Source organism: Babylonia areolata, chromosome 27 (assembly GCF_041734735.1).
Source record: "Babylonia areolata isolate BAREFJ2019XMU chromosome 27, ASM4173473v1, whole genome shotgun sequence".
In the NCBI taxonomy this organism is placed as follows: domain Eukaryota; kingdom Metazoa; phylum Mollusca; class Gastropoda; order Neogastropoda; family Buccinidae; genus Babylonia; species Babylonia areolata.
Window position 1 is genome coordinate 12,567,507 of NC_134902.1, and position 22,609 is coordinate 12,590,115.

At 43.0% G+C, this 22,609-nt stretch overlaps 2 protein-coding genes across 5 annotated transcripts in view; both read left to right on the top strand.

The window, feature by feature from the left end:
• The window catches only part of LOC143300970 (trans-1,2-dihydrobenzene-1,2-diol dehydrogenase-like), a 48,111-nt gene extending 42,376 nt beyond the window's left edge, over positions 1 to 5,735 (top strand). For all 3 annotated transcript variants that reach the window (XM_076614929.1, XM_076614927.1, XM_076614928.1), the window contains 2 exons: positions 2,496 to 2,649; positions 5,448 to 5,735. In XM_076614929.1, coding sequence (XP_076471044.1) covers positions 2,496 to 2,649; positions 5,448 to 5,551 — 258 coding nt within the window. In that variant the 3' untranslated portion in view covers positions 5,552 to 5,735. The remainder of the gene's footprint in view (positions 1 to 2,495; positions 2,650 to 5,447) is intronic.
• An 11,889-nt stretch (positions 5,736 to 17,624) lies between these two features.
• The window catches only part of LOC143300969 (UDP-N-acetylhexosamine pyrophosphorylase-like), a 53,257-nt gene continuing 48,272 nt past the window's right edge, over positions 17,625 to 22,609 (top strand). Inside the window, exon 1 of one of the 2 annotated variants that reach the window (XM_076614926.1) lies at positions 17,625 to 17,686. The gene's annotated coding sequence lies outside the window, so the exon portion shown is untranslated. Of the gene's footprint in view, positions 17,734 to 22,609 lie in introns of both variants that reach the window. The other variant, XM_076614924.1, reaches the window with a different exon arrangement.

Below are 22,609 nucleotides of genomic sequence, written 5' to 3' on the forward strand. Positions count from 1 at the left end.
TGTTTTTGTCATTTAATTGTTTATCTCTGTGCGGGGGGTGGGGGGAAGGGGGGTTGCGGAGGGGGTGGGGGGGTGCGAGGGGAAGGGGGTAGGGGGTGGGATGAGAGGATGGGGTTGTGTGTGAGTGAGTGTGTGTGTGTGAGAGAGTGAGTGAGTGTGTGTGTGTGCGTGTGTGACAGTGTGTTAATGTTTTTGTGTGCGTGCGTGAATATATCGTTCTATCTATCTATCTATCTATCTCTCTGTATGTATGTGTATGTGTGTTTGCGCGCGCGCGTGTATGTGTGTGTGTGTGTGCGCGCGCGCGTGTGTGTGTGGCTGTGTGTGTGTGAGTCTGTGTCTGTGTCTGTGTGGACAGAGTGTCTTCATATTTTTAATGTGTGTGTGTGTGTGTGTGTGTGTGTGTGAGACGATAAACCGAGGTCCCGTGTGCAGCATGCACTTGGCGCACGTAAAAGAACCCACGGCAACAAAAGGGTTGTTCCTGGCAAAATTCTGAAGAAAAATCCACTTCGATAGGAAAAACAAATAAAACTGCACGCAGGAAAAAAAGAAAAGAAAAAGGGGGTGGCGCTGTAGTGTAGCGACGCGCTCTCCCTGGGGAGAACAGCCCGAATTTCACACAGAGAAATCTTTTGTGATAAAAAGAAATACAAATACAGATAAGTCAAAGAAAAAAGAACTGCTATATTGCCAATGTAGACACTTTAATAGTTGTCAAAGGTTATGCGATTTTTGACTCACTTGTGTAAACAAAGTGAGTCTATGTTTTAACCCGATGTTCGGTTGTCTGTGTGTGTGTGTGTGTCTGTGTGTCCGTGGTAAACTTTAACATTGACATTTTCTCTGCAAATACTTTGTCAGTTGACACCAAATTAGGCATAAAAATAGGAAAAATTCAGTTCTTTCCAGTCATCTTGTTTAAAACAATATTGCACCTCTGGGATGAGCACCAAAAAAAATAAACAAATAAATGAAGCCTAATTATATGCAAACTGCATTTACTGTTATATTTATATTTTTGTATTCTCTAAACTTGGCACTTTGATTTGATATTCTAACCCAACAACAAGAGCAGTCATTATTATCATTTTTTGTTCAAACAGGAACTTCTTTTGCTAAGCATGGAAGTTTTATTTATTTTGCAAACGTTTTTTGGTGCAGATAGTAAAAAAAGGGAAATTACTCTGTAATTAATGCTAGGGGACTTAATTTGCTTTAAACTGATCTTTCTCATCTTAAACATTACATTTTGAAATTATACTCAATACATAAAAAGCTTGGATTTTTTTTTAAAAAGTGTATCACAAGTGAGTCTTGAAGGCCTTGCCTCTCTTGTTTTTTTCTTTTCTTAACTTTAAACTCCAGTGTCAGTGACATGTTCTCTCTCAGTGTCTTGTCTAGATGTCTGTAATTATGTATGGTATTCATGTTCGTGGATATAAGTGTGTGGATGCGTGTTTATATGTGCATATCCGTATGTGTATAGACATATAAATTATATGTTAACAGGTGCATGATGTCATTATTAGTTTCGTATCTTTGTACTGTATCCTCCCTTCAGGAGGGGCCTTGGCCGAAACTGACTAAATTTCATTTCGTTTCGTTTCGTTCCGTTTCGTTTCGTCTGGATGCCTGGGATCCTGTTTTCGCTTCGCTGAACGCACTGGTGGGAAAACCGTATTTGCAAGGAATGTAATATGGGAAATGTTCGGGATGAATTTCATTTTGTTTGAGAATGTCCCCCAAATACTGTAATTCGAAATAAATTGATCCCACATAGATATAAGTCACATATGTCAGTGTTCCGTTTATGCCATTTATTCAGCGCTGGGAAGGAAAAACAACTTGATTCAAGTAAATTCATAAAAGTTGAAAAGGGTGTGTAAGTAAGTTAAAAAAAAAATTTTTACATCTAAAACATACTTGTCAGTATGTTAAGTTTAATTCGTTTTGTTGCAAATCATTATCAGAGGCACTCTGTGTGTGCGTGTGTGTGTGTGTGTGTGTGTGTGTGTGTGTGTGTGTGTGTGTGTGTGCGTGCGTGCGTGCGTTCATGCATGCGTGCGTTGGTGAGCGTTTTTGCGTGTCTCAGAGACATCGTTGGACTGAAGTTGTGATTCAATGAATATGTATTGTTACTGTACAGCTTAGTCTTTTGTGAAGGACTATGACTCTCAAAATAGGAGGCAAAATTGCACTGGCTCTTAGTGCTGCAGCCTTGTGGGCTAGTTGGCCTTTGGGAACCACCCCAACGCTGACTGTCCTAAAACCCTCTTGGCCGAGAGAGTGGGGATGTAACTTGGGCAAGACACTCTCCACTATAATCAAATTCTAGCCCAAATAGTCGGAACAGCAGTTGCCTCCTCTGCTGTTCTGATGGTCATAGTCGGACACGACTGACTATCATATATATTGTTACTGTATCCTCCACCACCACCCCAAAAAAGGGCCAAAGGAACTGGTTTCTTTGAATCTTTGAATCTCTGAGCCAGGTCCCGGGCCACTTTTGGTGCCCCAACACCCTGGTCACCAGCTCCAGCGGCCGGAAGGACTTCCCCTTCCCCAAGTGCGACCGGGACTTCATCTTCGAGAACTCCATCGGCTTCATCTATGAGATCCAGACCGTGAGAAACTGCTTGCAGAAAGGTGAGGGGTTTAGAGGTGGGTGGGCAACAGAGAGAGGGGGAGAGAGAGAGAGAGAGAGAGAGAGAGAGAGATTTTAATTGTGAGGAGGGTGTTTTATGTGCGGGTGGTGTAGTGTATTGAAATTACGTTAAACTACGAGGAGGGTGTTTATGTGCGGGTGGTGTAGTGTATTGAAATTACGTTGAACTACCCCCCTCCCCCCCCCCCCCACCCCACAACCTCCCTTCGACACCGACTCACTCCACCATGTAAAGGGAGACTATTTTGAAACCAGGACGGAGTTATGACTGCACAGACGAACTTTGCAATGCGCTAAGTTGGGCAGTCAGAATCAGATTCTGTATCAGATTACCTTTATTATCTCGTAGAGAAATTGAGTGTAGTGAAAAGTCTGTGATACATACAAATTATACGAAAAACGGTAAAATATAATGCATACAACATATTCATAACAAAATAACACTCAACGCATAGCAAAGCAAGTCCGATAGCTTTCCATCATTTAAAACACGCACACACACCCCCGAATGCAAGCACACATGCACACGTATTGCATATTCACATGCACAAAGTATCAGATAAATATGGTGGTAAAATCAATATAAATTAATGCAAATCTGTAAAACATACAAAACAAATTTTAAACATACATAGCATAAGAACATCAATTACAGGCATATAAACATTCATTTAAGTCATAAAAAACGACAACAAAAACAAAAACAAACATCAATTACATCATCTCTAAGATCAGCATCTTGAAAGTAAAATTAAACATCTCAGCTCAAAGTCAAAATTAATTCAGAAAATTAAAATCACTATCACAGTAACATTAAAATCCTTATAATATAAACAGTTAATCTTATTATTATTATTTTTTTTAAATCTACTTATTTAATTGTCCTAAATCCACGTTAATTCCGTAGACTTAGGAAGATTCTTAACTCACTCAGTACGGCCAGTCCTCTCTTCTCCTCTACACAGACCCCTCGGATGTCCAGTGGGTGTCTGAATGACCCAACCTTTAGCTTCCGTCGTCAGAACTGTGGTATTCTTTGTCAACATTCACCTCTTCAGTATAAGAGCGTTCCGCTTGCAATATTTTGATGATGGTAATTCGGATGAAACGCTGTTAACGTCGTCTCTTTCGCCGTTCGTATGGAGAGAGTTAACGCTGTTGTCATAAGTCTGTGCAGTTAGTGAAGACTTGGGGACATTCTCAATGCTAAGCCGGCAAACATAATAAGGTCTTAGCAGGAAGTTCAGAAATTTCCGCAGCATGAAGTCTTCCATTGAATCCATAGACTTGGGGAACTTGTTAACGCTAATGATACAAACTCGATCTCAGCGATACACTCAGTTTGTTGAATGGTAAGAAAAAGACGGCATTCACGGACAGCTATCGCTCTCTCTCTCCCTCTCTCTCTCTCTCTCTCTCTCTGTCTCTCTCTCTCTCTCTAACTGGTTTTTACGAGAATATAAAGAACGTATATCTGACTGCTGGTTTCAAGGGTGGAATGAAAGAATCAAGGAACGTGAAAGATATTCTGTGTACAGATTGTTCAAAACTGAATTATCTTTAGAACCTTACTTCGAAAGTATCAAAAATATTAAACTTCGAGACACATTCATTCGATTCAGGCTTGGCATATCTGACATAAAAACACATAAATTACGCTTTTCTTCTGACTATGGGGTAGATTTATCGTGTCCTTTGTGTAAATGCCGATTGGAAGATGAAACGCATTTTCTGTCGATGTGCACAGCAACCGATGATTTAAGACAGAAATATTTTACAAAAGAAAATGTGAAGAAACTTAAAATACATCCCATGGCGTTTTTGTGTGATGTGCAACATTCAAACAGCTTAGCAAAATTTATTTACCATAGCTTAAGACTGCGAAGGGACTCAGCGTAAATGATCTCACATACAAAGCTTCATTTCGAAAACCAATTCTTAGCATGCAAAATGCCATTCGATTTATGTTGCCACTGTTTAATTGATTCGTTGGTGGAAATGTATGTTAATCGATTGTGAAGATAGTTAAATTGACAAATGTTATTTGAATATTCTCTCTCTCTCTCTCTCTCTCTCTCTCTGTGACTACGTAATCGGGTCGATGGCCTCGGGTTACTTAGATATCAACCTCAGCAGTAGTCTACGATGATTGTGCGTATACATACCGTTAGATATTGTTTTGTCTTCCCTATGAAAAGCAATAGAATGTTGTGAAAAGTGTAGGAGGGAGGGAACGTTCGAAGGGGTGGGAGAGGGGGGGAGCGTGTTTTCCACGGTGATATGAGCATGTTGCTTAAGTCATTAAACCATTTGAATCTTGAATCTTGAATCTCTCTCTGTGAGAGAGAGAGTTTAAGATGTTGATGTACCGTCACTTTGTGTCAAAGGATTTTTTTTTATCAAGTGTAGCAAAATTGTGTGTGTGTGTGTGAGAGAGAGAGAGAGAGAGAGAGAGTTTTGGATGTTGATGTACCATCAATTTGTGTCAAAGGATTTTTTTTTTATCAATGCAGCAAATTGTGTGTGTGTGTGTGTTTACCCATTCCTGAAAAGCGTCTTTTTCCAGATTAGGTGCTCTCTCAATTCACACAATGATGATGACTGTTACTATTATTATTATTATTATTTATACTACTACTGCTAGTACTACTACAGCTGCTTCTGATGCTACTACTAGTACTACGGCTGCTACTACAAACCATAATAATAGTAACGAGTATTATCAATATTGTAGTTGCTGTTGTTATCATTTTTGCTATTATTGTTATGTGTCCGGCAGGCCTGACCGAATGTCCGGTGATACCACACATCGACACGGAGACCATCATGTACATTCTGGAGCAAGTACAACAGCAGCTAGGCTTGACCTACGATCAACCTTGACCTTCCACCTCGACCTTCACCTTTCACTTTTCTTCTTTTTTTGGTGTCTTTATTGTTGTTTGTGACCGTTTAGATGAGTAGATATAACTTTTGTTTGTTTTATATATTTATATATATATTACTGTATATACCTCGACCGAATGTGGAGAAACGGAACAAATTAGATTAATATGTACTGCATGAAGATGTCAGTTTTTGCGTGTTGTGTGTGTGTTTGACTGGTGTGTGTGCGTATGTGTACGTGTGTGTGTGTGTGTGTGTGTGTGTGCTAGCGATTTTCAGAAGGAAGATTTGAGAAAAAAAAACACCAAAAAAAACAACAAAACAACAACAATAAACAAAACAAAAAAAGAAAAAAAAACCCAACAAAAAAGCAGCAGCATGATAACAGTATTAATGTAGCCATGTTAACCCGAGTGGTATATAAAAGGGGACGGTACAAAAGAATTTAGATTATTACTGAATTAAAGAGTATGAAGGTGAAATGATAACAAAAGTTCCGCACACTGAGGCCAAGGACATAATTATAGGGGCCAGTCACAGAGAGTTTTCTGTTGTTTTATTTTACAGTATTAGTTAAGGAGAAGATGATGACAAGATGAGAAGACAGTGCAGTGGAATGCTAGGCAGCAGAGTGTGTGTGCGGCACGCTAGATGTGTATTCTACAGCTGTGCCTCTGAAAGGGACAGGCAGACGCCAACAGGCTATTGAGCAGGTAAAGGGAGATAATTCAGCTGGTAACATGTAACAAAGCAAATTTTTGAATGACGGCAAGATTGTTAGCAACAATACCCTACCTCTGCAATCAAAGTGGCATTAGCCAGGTTAAAGTGACCGGCGGACGCCAACCGCATTCAATTCAAATTCGTATTTGAATAACGTTACGCCACGGTCACCTGTACAGGTCACTGGTTGGACACCGTCACTGCAGTGAAACTGTCATCCGCTTTACGGCATGTGCTGTCAGATGAACTACGGTTAGCAGCCAGCTGAGCGCTTGGCTACATCAACTATAATTATGACCACCTGGAGCTGTAGTAATGATGATGATCATCATTATCAGTGTCGCCGCCATCATCGTCGGTTTGTTTCACGCCCTTTCTCACTACCCCTCCACTTCCGTGCTTGGGGTGAGTCCTGTCAATGCCTTCAGTGTCAGCAGATTCATGGGGGGCTGTTGTTTGAGGGACGTGGTGGCGGTCTCCACTCTGGGAAGGACGCTCACTCAGTCTGGCTCCGCGACTAAGCCATTATTGTCGTTAGTAGGGGGCTTAGTAGGTGGTGTCCTGAATACGTTAAATCAGAACAGGCACCACTGAACACCACCAAAGTGACTCAGCAGCAGTGCAGGGTCTCCTCTAGTGTGTGGCCTCCTGGCGACCTAACATCGATGGTTCCTTGCGGACTGCCGACGCTGGAACTGTGACGGACGAACCCGGGTGTGGCCGTGTATGGAGGAATCTAAATGAGCGGCGTGAGAGTAATGCCACTGAAATGGTGCTGATGATGGGGAAGCAAAAATAAAATAAAATAAAATAAAATAAATAAATACACACACACAAAAAAATTGACCACCTGGAGCTGTAGTAATGGTGATAATCATCATTATCAATGTCGTCGCCATCATCAGCATCGTCACCATCATCATCATCGGTTTGTTTCACGCCCTTTCTCACTAAAAATCCCATCAGTGCAGCATGACGGATAGCACATAAATACGTACACATACACTCGCACATAGATCCACACAAAATTATCTGCAAGCAATATTCTTACAAATGTTTGGACCGGGATCATTCCACCCCGCCCCCTCCACTGCACCTTGAGTGGTGGTATGGGTACTAGTCCTTCGGATGAGACGATAAACACTGGAGGTGCTGTGTGCAACATGCCTGTACGTTACCGAACCCACAGCAACAAAAGGGGTGTCACTGGTAAAAATCTGTGATTATATATATATATATATATATATATATATATATATATATATATATACACACACACACACACACACACATATGTGTGTGTGTGTATGGAGAGAGACAGACAGACAGACCCCAAAGAAAATGATTGTCCTCATATTTTTCTTCACTCTCAAATTTCGCCCAGGGCATCGTCAGGAGAGCGTCTTGTCTGTAACGTTTGCCTGTAAATACGTCATCACCTACGTTTGACGTCGATAGCAGTGTTACTACAGACGAGTTGTCAACATGGTGAAGTGTGGCAATAAAAAAAAAATATATATATAAAAAAGAAGAGATAATGATGATAGTAATAGTAATAAACTGAAAAAGAATGAAAATAATAAAAATCAATAATAATGAGTTTACTATAGAAAAAAATGAAGAATAGATAAATGAAAATAATGAAATTGATAAAAAAATAATCAATGAATAAAACATAATAATGATGACAACAACGATGATGATGATGATAAATAGTAAATGAAAATGTAAATTACATATATCTAAACCATAAGTATATGTCATATAAGTTCTATCCAATTTGTGCACATTCATGGAACAAAGAGTCAGTCTCTCCCTTTGATGGTCATCGTCTTTCTATCGAGCTGGTCACTTAATTTGCTGTTCTCTTTATTCCGGTGTCTCAAAACTGAATCCACTTTTTTCAAAATATTGTTCGTGAAATCTTTCCTTTCATTTCAACCTTTGACAAGGGTCCCTGGCTAGGTTTACCTGCCGGTATACACCCGGAAATCATCAGCAAGAGCGGTATGAGACCTGACATGGTACTCCACTCCAAGGCAACGAAACAAGCGTTTCTGATTGAGCTCACTGTGCCATACGAAAGCAGAATGGAGGAAGCCCACATCAACAAGACCGAGAAGTATGCTAGTCTTGCCAGCAGCCTGAGAGAAAATCTGGCTTCCAAGCCAAAGTCCTCGCCATAGATATTGGTGCAAGAGGGTTTGTGGGCGCATCTGCCTGCAACAGCCTCATGAAACAGCTGTCGATTTCTGGCAGAGAGAGGACACGGGCTCTCAAGGCAATGGCAGAAGCAGCAGAAAAGAGATCCAGCTGGATCTGGTCGAGGAGGAATGAAAGTAAACTTCATAAGGATTAAATTTTCCCTACTCAAACTAGGCGTTCGATGGCTCAGTGGTTAAAACGTCTGCCAGAAAAGGTGAATCAGTTCTGAAGTGGCGACCACCATGGAGGCGCGGGTTCAAGCCTGCTGAGCACCAGGGGAAAAAAAGAAAGAAAGAAAAAAAAGAAGAAAAGTCGGCAATACAAGGGCATCCAGGAGTCATGACCTGGGTGCGGCCCGGCCCCCCTTAGAGTGTAAGGAGTTAGGGGCCGAAACATTTGACTGAGGGAGGGCTTCTTCTGTAAAGACCTTGTACTGTCCAGCTCTCCCTAGAGTTTCTAATCATCCACCTCAGCAACATGTCTTCGTTTTCCACGCGTTCAGTGGGGAACATTTTTGAGGTAGTTCAAATCTCCATTTATTGGGTGTTTTGATGACTTCACCACACTGACGCCGGGCAAAATACACTGATCAGTCGATTTGCCGTTCTTTCAATCACTCTGACAGTTAGCCCACCTGTCTTTCTAGGCTCAGTTCTGATTGATCCAACATACATAAAGTCTTGATAGATTGACATGTTATTACAGTACGTACACTATATGAACGTGTGTGTGTGTGTGTGAGAGAGAGAGAGAGAGAGAGGTGGCAGCCTATACAATTGTTTGAAGTGCGGACTTGCACAGCTGCGCTGAGCTTACTGTCTCAGTTTCGATAAAATACACTGTTCTGCGCAGGTCAGGAGAAACCGGCAACATGTTGTCTGAGGCGATGATAACATCTCCCCCGCCCCTAGCCCCCCTCCCTCTGTGTGTGTGTGTGTGTGTGTGTGTGTGTGTGTGTATTTATTTATTTATAATCGAGATACAGCTAAATAAAATGATTTTAAATGATTGAAACGGTGTTATCACCTGAACGGAGTAATCAATTTATCAGCTCAGTGTTAGTGGTCAGATGTGTGATGGCACTTTTGGGAAGTCGTCTTGCTTCCGTGCTTGTCATCGTTAGTTCAGTCTCGAGCCAAGCGTCTCTCTCTCTCTCTCTCTCTCTCTCTCTCTCTCTCTCTATATATATATATATATATATATATATATATATATTTTTTTTTTTTTTTTTTTTTTTTTAAATCAGCTTTTAACGATCTCTCTGTTTCTGTCCGAGTGTCTGTCAGTCTCTCTCTCTCTCAATACCGTATATCTTTCGAAGAAGTTAACATTCGAACAAACAAACGTTTAGTTCAAATTGATGAACCAAACAATTTGTCACGTAATTAATTAACAGGGCTAGATAAAGAGCTTGAGGCCGGCCGACCGACAACCTGCAACGATCACGTCCGACAACCCGTGACCTTACCGAGGAAAACGAAGGCCACGGGGGTATTCTCCCTTCAACAGCCCGGGACTCCCATGCTGTTTGTTGAACGGCCTTCCTCTCTGTGACATTCAACTGTTGTTGGGAAATAAAGTTTCTGTCATTTGTTACTGTCATTGTCATCTCACACACACACACACACACACACACACACACACACACACACACACACACACACGCACACATCATACACCCACCTACTTCACACCACCTTTTTTCCGAGCTCACACACATGCTCGATTATAGAATTTCAGTCCATCATCTGCAATAGAAACAAGATTTAATGATGAACAATTTTTTTAGTCATAATTATGATGATGATGACGACGATGATGACGATTTTCGTCTAATATCACTCTTAGTGAACAGACTTTAAATCGAAGAACAACCCCCCCCCCCACACACACACACACACGCACGCACGCAAAAACAAATATACACACGCACATGCACATACGCAAGCATGCACATACACACACACTCGCGCGCGGCGCACACACACACACACAAACACACTGACACACACACACTACATAACACGGACACACCCATGGGACACACACACACACACACAGAGTAACGCACACACACAGAGTAACGCACACACACACACACACACACACACACAAGCCTTGAAATTTTTTGGGGGGGGACTGGGAAGGAGGGGGTGCAGAGGGGGGGGGGGCGGAGGGGGGAAGAGGAGAGTTGGAGTTGGGGGTGGGAGGGGATAGAGGGTCTTTTTTTTCTGGACTTGATAATTGTGATTCTGGCCCTATGTCCGTTTGAACCCCAGCCCCCACCTCCCCCTTAGGCTCCAATCCTTCTGTTACCAAAATATATCAAGTTACATGAGATAGGGGGTTGGGGGAGTGATTCTACACCTATGCCCGTTTTAACCCACCCCCCACCCCCGCCCTGCCCACACCCCCAACATCCCCTTGGTCTCCAATTCTTGTATTACGAAAATCAGAGAAGTGAAGCAACCCAATGTTCAGTTCTCAGCAGAGAAGAGGCTGGGGGGCAGGGGGGGTTAGGGGGGTGTGGGGGGAGGGGGGGGGGCGGTCGGGGTCGGGTTAGAGTGGGTAGTGATTCTGGCCCTATGCCCGTTTTGACCTACTGAGATCTGAACACTGGGTTGCTTCTCTTCTCTCACTTTCTCAATTTCGTAATACAAGAATTGGAAGCTAAGGGGGAGGGGGGTACGGTGTGTGTGTGTGTGATGTGGGGGGAGGGGGGGGTTAAACGGGCATAAGGCCAGTGATTCTGGCTCACCACGATTGTATGTGAATGAACTCCCCGGCGGGTAAGTAAAGGCACACTCCCACTATTGGACAGGGAGGTGGAAGTAGGCACGTGCCTATGTTTACCCCACGGGGTGTTTTTTGACCGTGTCTAAAAGTGACTCCACGGGAGTGGTTTTGGGAACAAGAGGCGGAGAGGGGGGGGGGGGGGGGAGGGGAGGGATTCTGGCTCGGGCCCAGAATCACTCCCCCCCCCCCCCGCCCCCCCCTCCCCCCCCTTAAATTTGGTTGCAATGTGTTTGAAATGGTGTGTATCGTCGTTTTAGACAACTGATTTGAGATTGATTTTTGAGGAAGGGGTGGGTGGGGGTGGCGGTGATTATGGACTGGGGGGAGTGGGGCGGGGGGGGGGGGGGGGGGCGGGGGGCTGGTGTCGGTCTGGATTCACTCCCCCGGGGTGCGCGTTTAGGCACATGCCCATAACGACCTACCCCTCGGGGACTGAGTTCGGGATGGGAGTGATTATAGATCATTACACCGGTCAGTTGTGACCCGGAAGTTACTCTACAGCACTGAGCCTGTATCATCACAAAGGGGTGGGCGAAGACGTTGTTCCGGGTACGTAAGATAAAAGAAAGAAAGAAGAAAGAAAGAAGAAAGAAAAAAGGTAAGCCGGAGTCATTCTACATTTAAGTTTCAACACGTGACAAACGAAACTGCATCCGTCTTGTCTGTGACTGGCTGAAGTAGACCGATATCGTGCAACTGTAATCAGCAACGAAAGCACAGAAGGAACGGCATTGCAAAGCTGAAAAAAAAAGAAAGCAACAACAACAAAACAACAACCAAGAATCTTAAAAGGGGGGTAGGGTTGGAGGGGGGAGGGGACACACACACACACACACACACATACACACACACACACACACACACACACACACACACACACACACACACACACACACACACACACACACACTCACACACACACACACACACACTGACACACACGAACATATCTTCCTCCAATTCTGACCGTTGAGATGTAAACCCACGCACACACACACACACCCTCTCTCTCTCTCCCCCCTATACGATCACACACACACACATGCACACCGACACACACACACACACACACACGCACGCGCGCGCGCGCGTACACGTCTTCTTCCTTTACTGAGGTGTACGTTCACAAACAAACACACACACACACACACACACACACACACACACACACACACACACATACACTCTCTCTCTCTCTCTCTCTCTCTCTCTCCTCTCTCTCTCTCTCTCTCTCCTACACACACATACACACACACACACATACACACACACATACACACACACACACACACACACACACACACATACACACACACACACACATACACACACACACACACACACACACACACACACACACGTCTTCCTGCTACAGATGTAGCCTACGTGGGCTTTCCCCCGTCTCTCCTGAGTTATCAGCGGCTTGAGGGTTTCAGGTTTTTGGTATTGTCAAAGCGGAAGGCTAAATGTGGCCCTTGGAGCCAAGATCGAGAGAGAGAGAGAGGCAGGGGCAGAGACAGAGACACAGAGAGAGAGGGACAGACAGAGAGACAGAGACAGACAGACAGAGAGACAGAGAGAGAGGGACAGACAGAGACAGAGAGAGACAGACAGACAGATAGAAAGAGAGACAGACAGACAGGGACAGAGAGGGACAGAGAGAGCCGAGGGACAGACAGATAGAGAGAAACAGAGACAGAGACAGATACAAAGAGACACAGAGAGAGGGACAGACAGAGAGACAGGACAGGAAACAGAGACAGAGACAGATACAAAGAGACACAGAGAGAGGGACAGACAGAGAGACAGACAGAGAGACAGACAGAGAGAGACAGAGACAGATGCAAAGAGACAGAGAGAGAGGGACAGAGAGACAGACAGAGACAGAGAGACAGACAGAGACATATATAGAGAAACAGAGACAGATATAAAGAGACAGAGAGACAGACAGAGACAGAGAGACAGACAGAGACATAGAGAGAGAGAGACAGAGACAGATGCAAAGAGACAGAGAGAGAGGGACAGAGAGACAGACAGAGACAGAGACATATATAGAGAAACAGAGACAGATACAAAGAGACACAGAGAGAGGGACAGACAGAGAGACAGACAGAGACATAGATAGAGAGAGACAGAGACAGATGCAAAGAGACAGAGAGAGAGGGACAGACAGAGAGACAGAGACAGACAGAGAGAGAGGGACAGACAGAGACACGGATAGAGAGAAACAGAGACAGATACAAAGAGACAGAGAGAGAGGGACAGACAGAGAGACAGACAGAGACAGAGAGACAGACAGAGACATAGATAGAGACAGAGACAGATACAAAGAGACAGAGAGAGAGGGACAGACAGAGAGACAGACAGAGACAGAGAGACAGACAGAGACATAGAGAGAGACAGAGACAGATGCAAAGAGACAGAGAGATAGGGACAGACAGAGAGACAGACAGAGACAGAGAGACAGACAGAGACAGAGAGACAGACAGAGACATAGAGAGAGACAGAGACAGATGCAAAGAGACAGAGAGAGAGGGACAGACAGAGAGAGAGGGACAGACAGAGATACAGACAGAGAGAGAGGGACAGACAGAGATACAGACAGAGACACAGAGAGAGACAGAGACAGATACAAAGAGACAGAGAGAGAGAGGGACAGACAGAGAGACAGACAGAGACAGAGACAGAGAGAGGCCGGATCTCATGTCAGTGGCATTGTAAGTGTGACACGTACGTATATGTGGGCCTATATCCTTTTCATCGCCAAAGACAAATAGCCTATATATTAATACTTTTTCTCTGTAAAACGCTTTTTCAGGTTTTCTCGAGAAAATTGTGTTCCGTATACCTTGCTGCTTTAAACAGGATCACCAGACTGAAAAGCAGGTATTTTTAAACATAATTAATTGGGGGGAGAAAGGGAAAGGAAGGAAAAAGTGGGACAGGCACTCAGGCAAAGGTCTAAAAGTAAAAGCATGAAGTGTGCACATCGTATCTGCACAAAAAAAGAAATAATCATTAACGTGCAATGTATATTGACTATTATTAAACATATTTCACACACACACACACACACACACACACACACACACACACACACACACACACACACAGTGAATGAACCACACCTCTCTCTTTCTCCCTCACTCTCTCAGTCTAACACACACACGCGCACGGCCGCACACAAACACACACACACACACACACACACACACACACACACACACACATACACACGCAGTATGTCAGCAAGGATCGAGATACAAAACAATGACCCTGATATAGCTTGAAGATTTCTTAACCAGTACTACATGTGTTGACCATGTGCTGCGTGCTCGACTGGAACTGCTGCTCTTCAATGCAGCTGGCAGCCAGAGCAAGAAAATATTAATAATTATATAATTTCAAGAGCACTTCGGCTGTATCACGTCAATGAAACAGCTGGCGTTTGCTTTCTAGTGTACACTGATCTTCCCTCGTACATCTCGCCAGCTCCGTTCTTCCTCTCATACTCGACTTCTCAGGATACCTCCCGTCAGAAGTAAGACCTATGGACACAGATCATTTTCTTTTCAATCGCCAAAGACGTGGAACAAGCTCCCTGATAACCTCCGTCATTCTGATTCCCTCGCATCTTTTAAATCTCGTCTCAAAACTCACCTTCTCCCTCAGCAATAAGTTCAATTGTGGCAGGTCCACTTCCTTTTCGTTACGTGTGCTTGACTATGTGTGTATACATATGTATGTGTACATAACTACATGCATGTATATGAATGTGTATTGTGTGTGCGTGTGTTTATGTAAGTTTGTGCCTGCCTGTGTGCGTATGTGTTAGGGTAGCTGCTAGATACACATGTATGTTAAAATGTATGTATGCAGTGTGTGTGTGTGTGTGTGTGTGTGTGTGTGTGTGTGTGTGTGTGTGGTCACATTTTGGTGTGTGTATGTAACATAGATATAATGTTTTATGTTAACAAATGCGTTTTTGTAAAGCACCTAGAGCAGATTTCTGGATAGTGTGCTATATAAGTATCCATTATTATTATTATTATTATTATTATTATTATTATTATTATCATTATTATGTCGCTGAGAAATGTTTTGTTCTCACTATTTATAACAATACACAGTGTATTTACACGAATGTTAATTTGGTGGCTCAAATGAAAAATATGGAATATGCCGAATAATCCCAAAGTTTCAAATTGGAAGAACTAAGGTTTATATCGGTAATTAACAACCCGCCTGTCACGTGGCATCAGCAGCAATCCCATCCGTCTATTGGGAGGAACAAATCGCTGAAGAATTTGATCTAAACTCATCAGTCAGTCAGTGGAACGAGTTTATTTGATCATGTGTTTGTTTCTTGTTTTGCTGCAATGATGTTCAGTCACAAAACGTACGTTAGAATGCGCTTCATCAACAGCGTAATCCCCCCCCCCCACCCCCACCGCCCCTCCGCACCCCTCCCTCCCACCCCCCCGCCCCGGCCTACTATTCACATACTGAGCTCCATCTTAAAGTTTCATCTCTCAATGCAGTTTTGGAGGTATAACGGACATCACCTCAAGTTATGATTAATTTCAGCTGATTCCAGCCTTGTTGAGGACGACGATTCTTCTTGACTCTACATTGCTGCCGTGAGAACACAACATTCTGTTCTCGCGCACTGACGGGGAGCCTGTAAAGGAATTATGGTCTCCAATGGTATCAAAATCCTGCGGACTTTTAAATCTCGATCCTTGAACCCAAGCCTGGGTACTGACAGTTAATTCTTGATCCCTGACCCCACTGAGTCAGTATGAGGACAATTAACACTCATACTGAAACCCCAAGCCTGAGGACTGTTATTAACTCTCTTTGACCTCAAGTAAGCCCGAGGACAATTAATTAACTCTCATACTGAAACCCCCATCATGAAGACTTTTAACTCCCCCTGACCCCAAAGCTTGACGACTAGGTATTAACTCTCCCTGATCCCTATTAAGCCTGACCGAGGACTATTACTCCTCCCCCCCGACCCCAATTAAGCCTGACTGAGGACTGTTAACTCCCCCTGACCCCAATTAAACCCTGACTGAGGACTATTAACTCTCCCTGACCCCTATTAAGCCTGATTGAGGACTATTAACTCCCCTTGACCTCAATCAAGCCTGATTGAGGACTATTAACTCCCCTTGACCTCAGTCAAGCCTGATTGAGGACTATTAACTCCCCCTGACCCCAATCAAGCCTAACTGAGAACTATTAACTCCCCCTGACCCCAATTACGCCTGATTGAGGACTATTAACCTTGACCTTGACCTTCGCGAAAGGAGAGCCTGCCTTGACCCAAATCTGAAGACAATTAACTCCCCCTGCCCCAGCTCAGGGGTCGCTCTTTCCCCTGCTCACCGCCCTGTCCATCTGTGCACACGCGAGCCCTTGTAGATGTCCGAGAGTCATTGATCCAAAATATTTTTTAGATCAGAAAAGTCTCAGTGCTGAAGAACGATCAGATCTGAATCAGCCACTTTACTTTTTTTTTTTTTTTTTTTTTTTTTTTTATATCGTGACAGCTAGGCTTTTTGTACAGGTTTGATCTGGAGGCAACGGTGCAGCCTTCCATGTCATAAGTTCGTACATACATTTTCAAAGTTTGATCTTTTTGTAATGAATATGAAAGCAAATGCATGGTTTGTCGCGTATTCTGTTATCATTGTGTCACATGAAAAAGTTAAATAAAAGTACAGAGCATACTAAACTTTTAGTTAGATATAAATGCGAAAAAAATCAGTAAATTTATTATATATATATATATATATATATATATATATATATAAAATTTTCATTACATATGTATATATATCTTTTTTCTTCTCAAGGCCTGACTAAGCGCTGATGCTGATAATAATATGATACTTTCGGTTTTAAAGACTATGTACCGATCGATGAATGGCAACGGATTGCTAACTGTTAACTCTGAAACTAGAAAAATACTTTGTTTTTATTCAACTAGTGCATGATATATAACCAGGTACCGATGGGAGTATGAATTTGTAACAAGTCTAAAGTTTTCAAAGTATCTTATGTTTGAACATCAGCACACTGGCATGTCGCTAGCTGATGCAGACGACGTTTTTCTTAGTTTAATGCGCAGTCCATATATCTTTCCGTAATGATAGTCCTGGTCTGTATGTTGTGTTAAAAAACTATCATTGCTGATGCAGATTCATATGTTCTGGACACGTATAAGTTTCTAAGAAGTTAATATTAAGCAAATTATTCGAACTATATTCAACGGCGCGGCGGGATTTGTTTTGGCGGTGATGGTGACACGTGTCACTTCCTGTTTCAAAGCCAGTCATAAATTCTCGCGTGTTGTGGGAAAGGTGCGTCGTCTGCTGGGAACCAGATAACAGAACGAAGGTGGGCTTGAGAGGTCTATCTGATGTGTATTACACCTGGTTTTACAGGTATTTAACCATTCTTTTACTTATTTAAGCGAAGAAATTGATGCTATGTTTCAAAAAGAAGCGGGTGTGTTCTGCATGGGGGAGCTAAGTAGTCATGAAAGAACTCGTCACAAATTATTATTTGTGTACATTTTGTGTGTGTGTGTGTGTGTGTGTGTGTGTGTGTGTTTATACGAGTACGCATATAGCATGCACGCCTGCACACACACACACACACACACACACACACACACACACACACACACACTGTAGCCGAGAGTGAATTTGATCCACTTTTGCTTGTACGTTTCTGAAAAAGGTATTGATTGCATGGTTACGTGTACACTTGGCTGCTTCACAATAAAAAAAAGCACACCCGAAAAACAGCTGTGCATTACTTCAAGTACGCTCCCATGCAAGATGCACACACACACACACACATACACACACACACACACACACACACACACACACACACACACGCACGCACGCACGCACGCACACAGTGTTTTTTTTAAGCGGATATAGGTTGATTAACAGAGCTACATTAATGTGTTTTCTTTTAAGATGATAATGATAATGATATTTACTTGACGTTTTGTGAAATCATATATATTGACATTAACAGAATACCAGATTGACTAGTTCTACTATACATTGCATACTTTAGTCTTCACAAGTGGTTGTATAACTTCATTAAGACTTTTTTTCTTTTTTTCTCCTTTTTTGTGTGGTTAAAACTGATAGAGAAGTTTAAATTAGTTCTGTTTGGAATATGAGATCAAAATTATACAGACAGACATACTGTCAAGAGTAGAATGTATAATATGCCAATTACTACTGACATTAAGAAAAATTCACTTCATTGATTTGTTTCATTTATACTAAAGCAAATAACTTTCTCAAGCTATGAGAAAACAATGTAATATCTCAGGCAGGTTCATTCTTCATTGACCACAGGTTTATAAATCACTGAATCAGAAGTATCACCATCCATTGTGTCAGATCCCACACCTGGGGAAAGGCAGATTTTTGCTTGTGCAGCAGTTCTTTGTCTGTACTCTCTGATGTATGCCCTCGGCTGTGTGTTAAATGGCAGTGGTTTTTTGGGGGTTTTTTTTTTTTTTTTTTATGCTTTCAGTCATAACAAGGGCTGCAAATTTCTTGCCTGTTCTGAGCTCTGTTAAAATATTTCACGGATGGCAGGTGAAATACCTGTTAAGATTATTTCACCCAAACACCTTTTGAATGCGTCACCTTAAATGTTCAGTGACGTGTGAAATGCAATAGGGTGTGGCCACTTTTTGTTTTGTTTTGTTTTGTTTTGTTGTTGTCTCAGTACAGCATGTGTGGGGCAGGGATGCAGTGTGAAGGGAATCAACCTGCATAGAACTCCTTCAGAAGTGAACTGGATCACTGCTGGAGAGATTTGCCCAGCCTGTACCCCTGATCCTGTCAGAACTGAGAGGATCATAGCTTTTAGCTTCACTCATCGCAGTAGTACTCATAACAAGAATAGGTCTTTAATTAGACCTTTAAAAAATGTTGAACTAGTCCAGTGAAGTCATGTGGGAAATGGTGACATTCAAATGTGAAAATAATACTCTAACAAAATGTCCACAATAACCAGTATGTGTTATGGGACATTCAACAAAATTCTTCCTCCTCCACCTGAATTGGGAAAGGTATTTCAGTCCAGTTCTGCTGAAGAGGTGTTGCTCTGACCCATCTTATCCAGTTCACTTTTCTGATATGAATGACTTGGTGCAAAATTTGTCATACTTCAGCTATATATAGATTCATATACACTTCTGTGACATGTAAATGCCAGATGAAACGGTCAATCACTCAATGTCAGTGTTTTGAAAAAAACAATCCAGACCTGGAATGTACACAGTGAAAGATGTGAAGATGATTAGTGTTGATCTTTCTTGGTTATGATTACAGCAGTTTTGATAGAAATAATATCATCTTAATACTTCGATACACCATTAATGTCCTGCTGAACTTTTTTGTTTTCTCAATTTGTTTTGCACACACACACACACGCACGCATGCACGCGCAATCACACGCGCGCGCGCACACACACACACACACACACAGCTTACTTAAAATGGAAGTAATAGAATTGAAGGAAGGAAGGAATTTTCAGAAATACTCTCTTGTGGTGACATTTTACCAACGACTAGTTCCGCAATAGACATTGGATGCTTTTCCTTTTGACTTTGCTGATTTTATTTATTTTCATGCATGTTTCTTCTGTACTCATACTAGGTTATTATTTCATTTTGAAAATTTCAGCTATTGTCTTTGAGTAAAAATGAGAAGCCCATGCACGCTTATTTTGTTTTGATTGAACCACACAGGGAAGTTACTCAAGCTCTGTCAGTTTGCTTTATTTCTCTGTTCCCCTCCATCCATCGTGCCTTACCCACTGCCATTGGCTATCCCCCAAATCAGGAGAAGTGTGTGTGTGTTTGTGTGTGTGTGGTGTGCGCGCACGCACGTGCATGTGTGTGTTTGTGTGTGCATATGTGTGTATATGTGTGTGTGCATGTGTGTGTGTGTGTGTGTGTGTGTGTGTGTGTGTGCATTTGTGTGTGTGGGTGTGGGTGTGCTGACCATCAATTTTGGGCAGAAAGAGAAAGGGGGGATGGATGGGAGGGAGGAAATAGCAGTGTTGTCCCACTGAACACTCCAGTGGAAGTCAAGCCTCATGACAGCCGAGAAACCAATCCTCCTTGATACATTATACAGGTGTAAATATAGTGTGTGTGTGTGTGTGTGTGTGGGTTGGAGGGTGTGGGCGGACAGGCAGAGATATGATGACCCGCTAGTGGAGGGTAGTGGTGAGTAGGCTCATCCCCCGCCCCCTCCATACCCCCACCTCACCCTCTCTCTCCCTGGTCCCCCCCCCCCCGCACCCCCCCCTTCCCCCACCCCTCCCCCTCCCCCTGATCAGAAGAAAGCAAAGCAGGGTTTTACACAAGCTTTCTCAGAGCTTGCCGAGAGTGTTGTCCCCCCTCACAAGGAGGATAGCCGTGCCATACTGTGTCATACCATGCCATACCGTGCCGCTTGGTAAAGAGGCTTATTTGAAGGTTTTGCAAACACGCTCAGCAAAAAAGTGGTTTGTTAGGAAGGTTGAAATTTAGTGGTGGTCTTGTGAGGGATCTGTGTGTGTGTGTGTGTGTGTGTGTGTGTGTGTGTGTGTGTGTGTGTGTGTGACAGACAGACAAAAAAACAGACAGTAAGACAGACAGAGAATGGGACTTGCGTACAAGTGTATGTATGTTTTATCTTCAGTTTAACGTCTATTCACTATAAGTGTTTTTAGACAGAAAGGAGTAAAGAAGTGGATAAAGGAAAGGGAATGCATGTGAATATTAGTGTAAAAAAGTATTCATGTTATGTATCAGAGGAATAGTATATTATAAGAAAAAGGTCTAAAGAGATTGTGGTGTGTATTGAATGAGGTGTCATGGGAAGGAGAATATGTATATACATATGTATGTATGTGTGTGTGTGTGTGTGTGTGACAGACAGACAGACAGACCAACAGACAAACAGACAGAGAATGGGACTTGTGTATAAGCGTGTGAGTGGGCTTGCACATTTATGTGTGTGTGTGTGTGTGTGTGTGTGCGTGCATGTCTGTGCATGCTTGCATGTGCACACAAATGTCTTTCATTCCTGTTTTCATAGTCAGCAGGTGTTTTGATTAACATTTTTGTTTCATATAGGATTCAGTGAATAGGAATATCACTGAGGTTCATAAAACTGGACCAAGACGATGAAGATGATATGCCCAGACAATACAACCCTCATATTGTGGCTGTGGGTGCAGCCATCACTCTTTAAGACCGATAATGTTGCACCATGATTGTAAGGCATGACGCACTGAATGTGTTTAACCATCTGCACCAGAGCCTTGCCTGCAGTTGACAGAAGGCAAAAAGCATCATGTGGAGGATTCACTGTAGCGTCCTCTGCCTCCCTCCTCTGGAAAACATGGTGGAGGTGTGCTGTTTGGTGTTGGATGGTCTCACGTTTGCTGTCTGCCTGGGTTCCGGCTTGAACACACCAAATATGTGAATTTCCCAGTCAGACGAGGGCTTGTGAGGATTCTGCTGCTGGTCTGTGTGTGTGTGTGTGTGTGTGTGTGTGTGTGTGTGTGTGTGTGTTTGCTTGCTTGCATTAGACAGGAAGAAGTGAGCATGGGTGTGTGTGTGTGTGTGCACATGCATGTGTGCACATGCATACACAAATATGTGTGTGTGTGTGTGTGTGCGTGTGCGTGTGTGTGTGTGTGTGGAAAGGAGCATGTGATTCAGAACACTTGCAGATCAAAGATTTGGGCTTTCAGTTTACCTTGGAGTGGAGGAGAAGGGTGGGGGGGGGGGGGGGGGGGGGGCTGAACTGTGACATTGATCTGTTTTCTTTTCAGCAAAAAGAATGTATTTGTGAGCAGGTGTGTCTGTGCATGTGTGTGTTTGTGTGTGTGTGTGTGTGAGAGAGAGAGAGAGAGAGAGAGAGAGAGAGAATCTGGTCTCTTGCCCACCGGACACTTGGGAAGTCGCTTGTGTGCTCCCTTGCGTGGGTCAGAATCAGGGACAGTCAGGACTTTATCATGTGTGACAGTGTGTGTATCCATGCATTCCTCTTACGCCCCCCTCAGACGCTGTCAGTTACTGCAGCAATGGTCGTCACTCTCAGACAGTCGTGGAAGTTCAGTAATGAAGTCAGTAGCATGAGTTGTGACAAATAATGCCTCCAGTCTGTTTTAGCATTACATGCAGATAATCATCATTTTGCATTATGTGTATATGTTGTTGTTGTTTTTTTAAAGAATTTTAGAAAATGATGGAACTGGAATCACAACAAAACAACAACCCC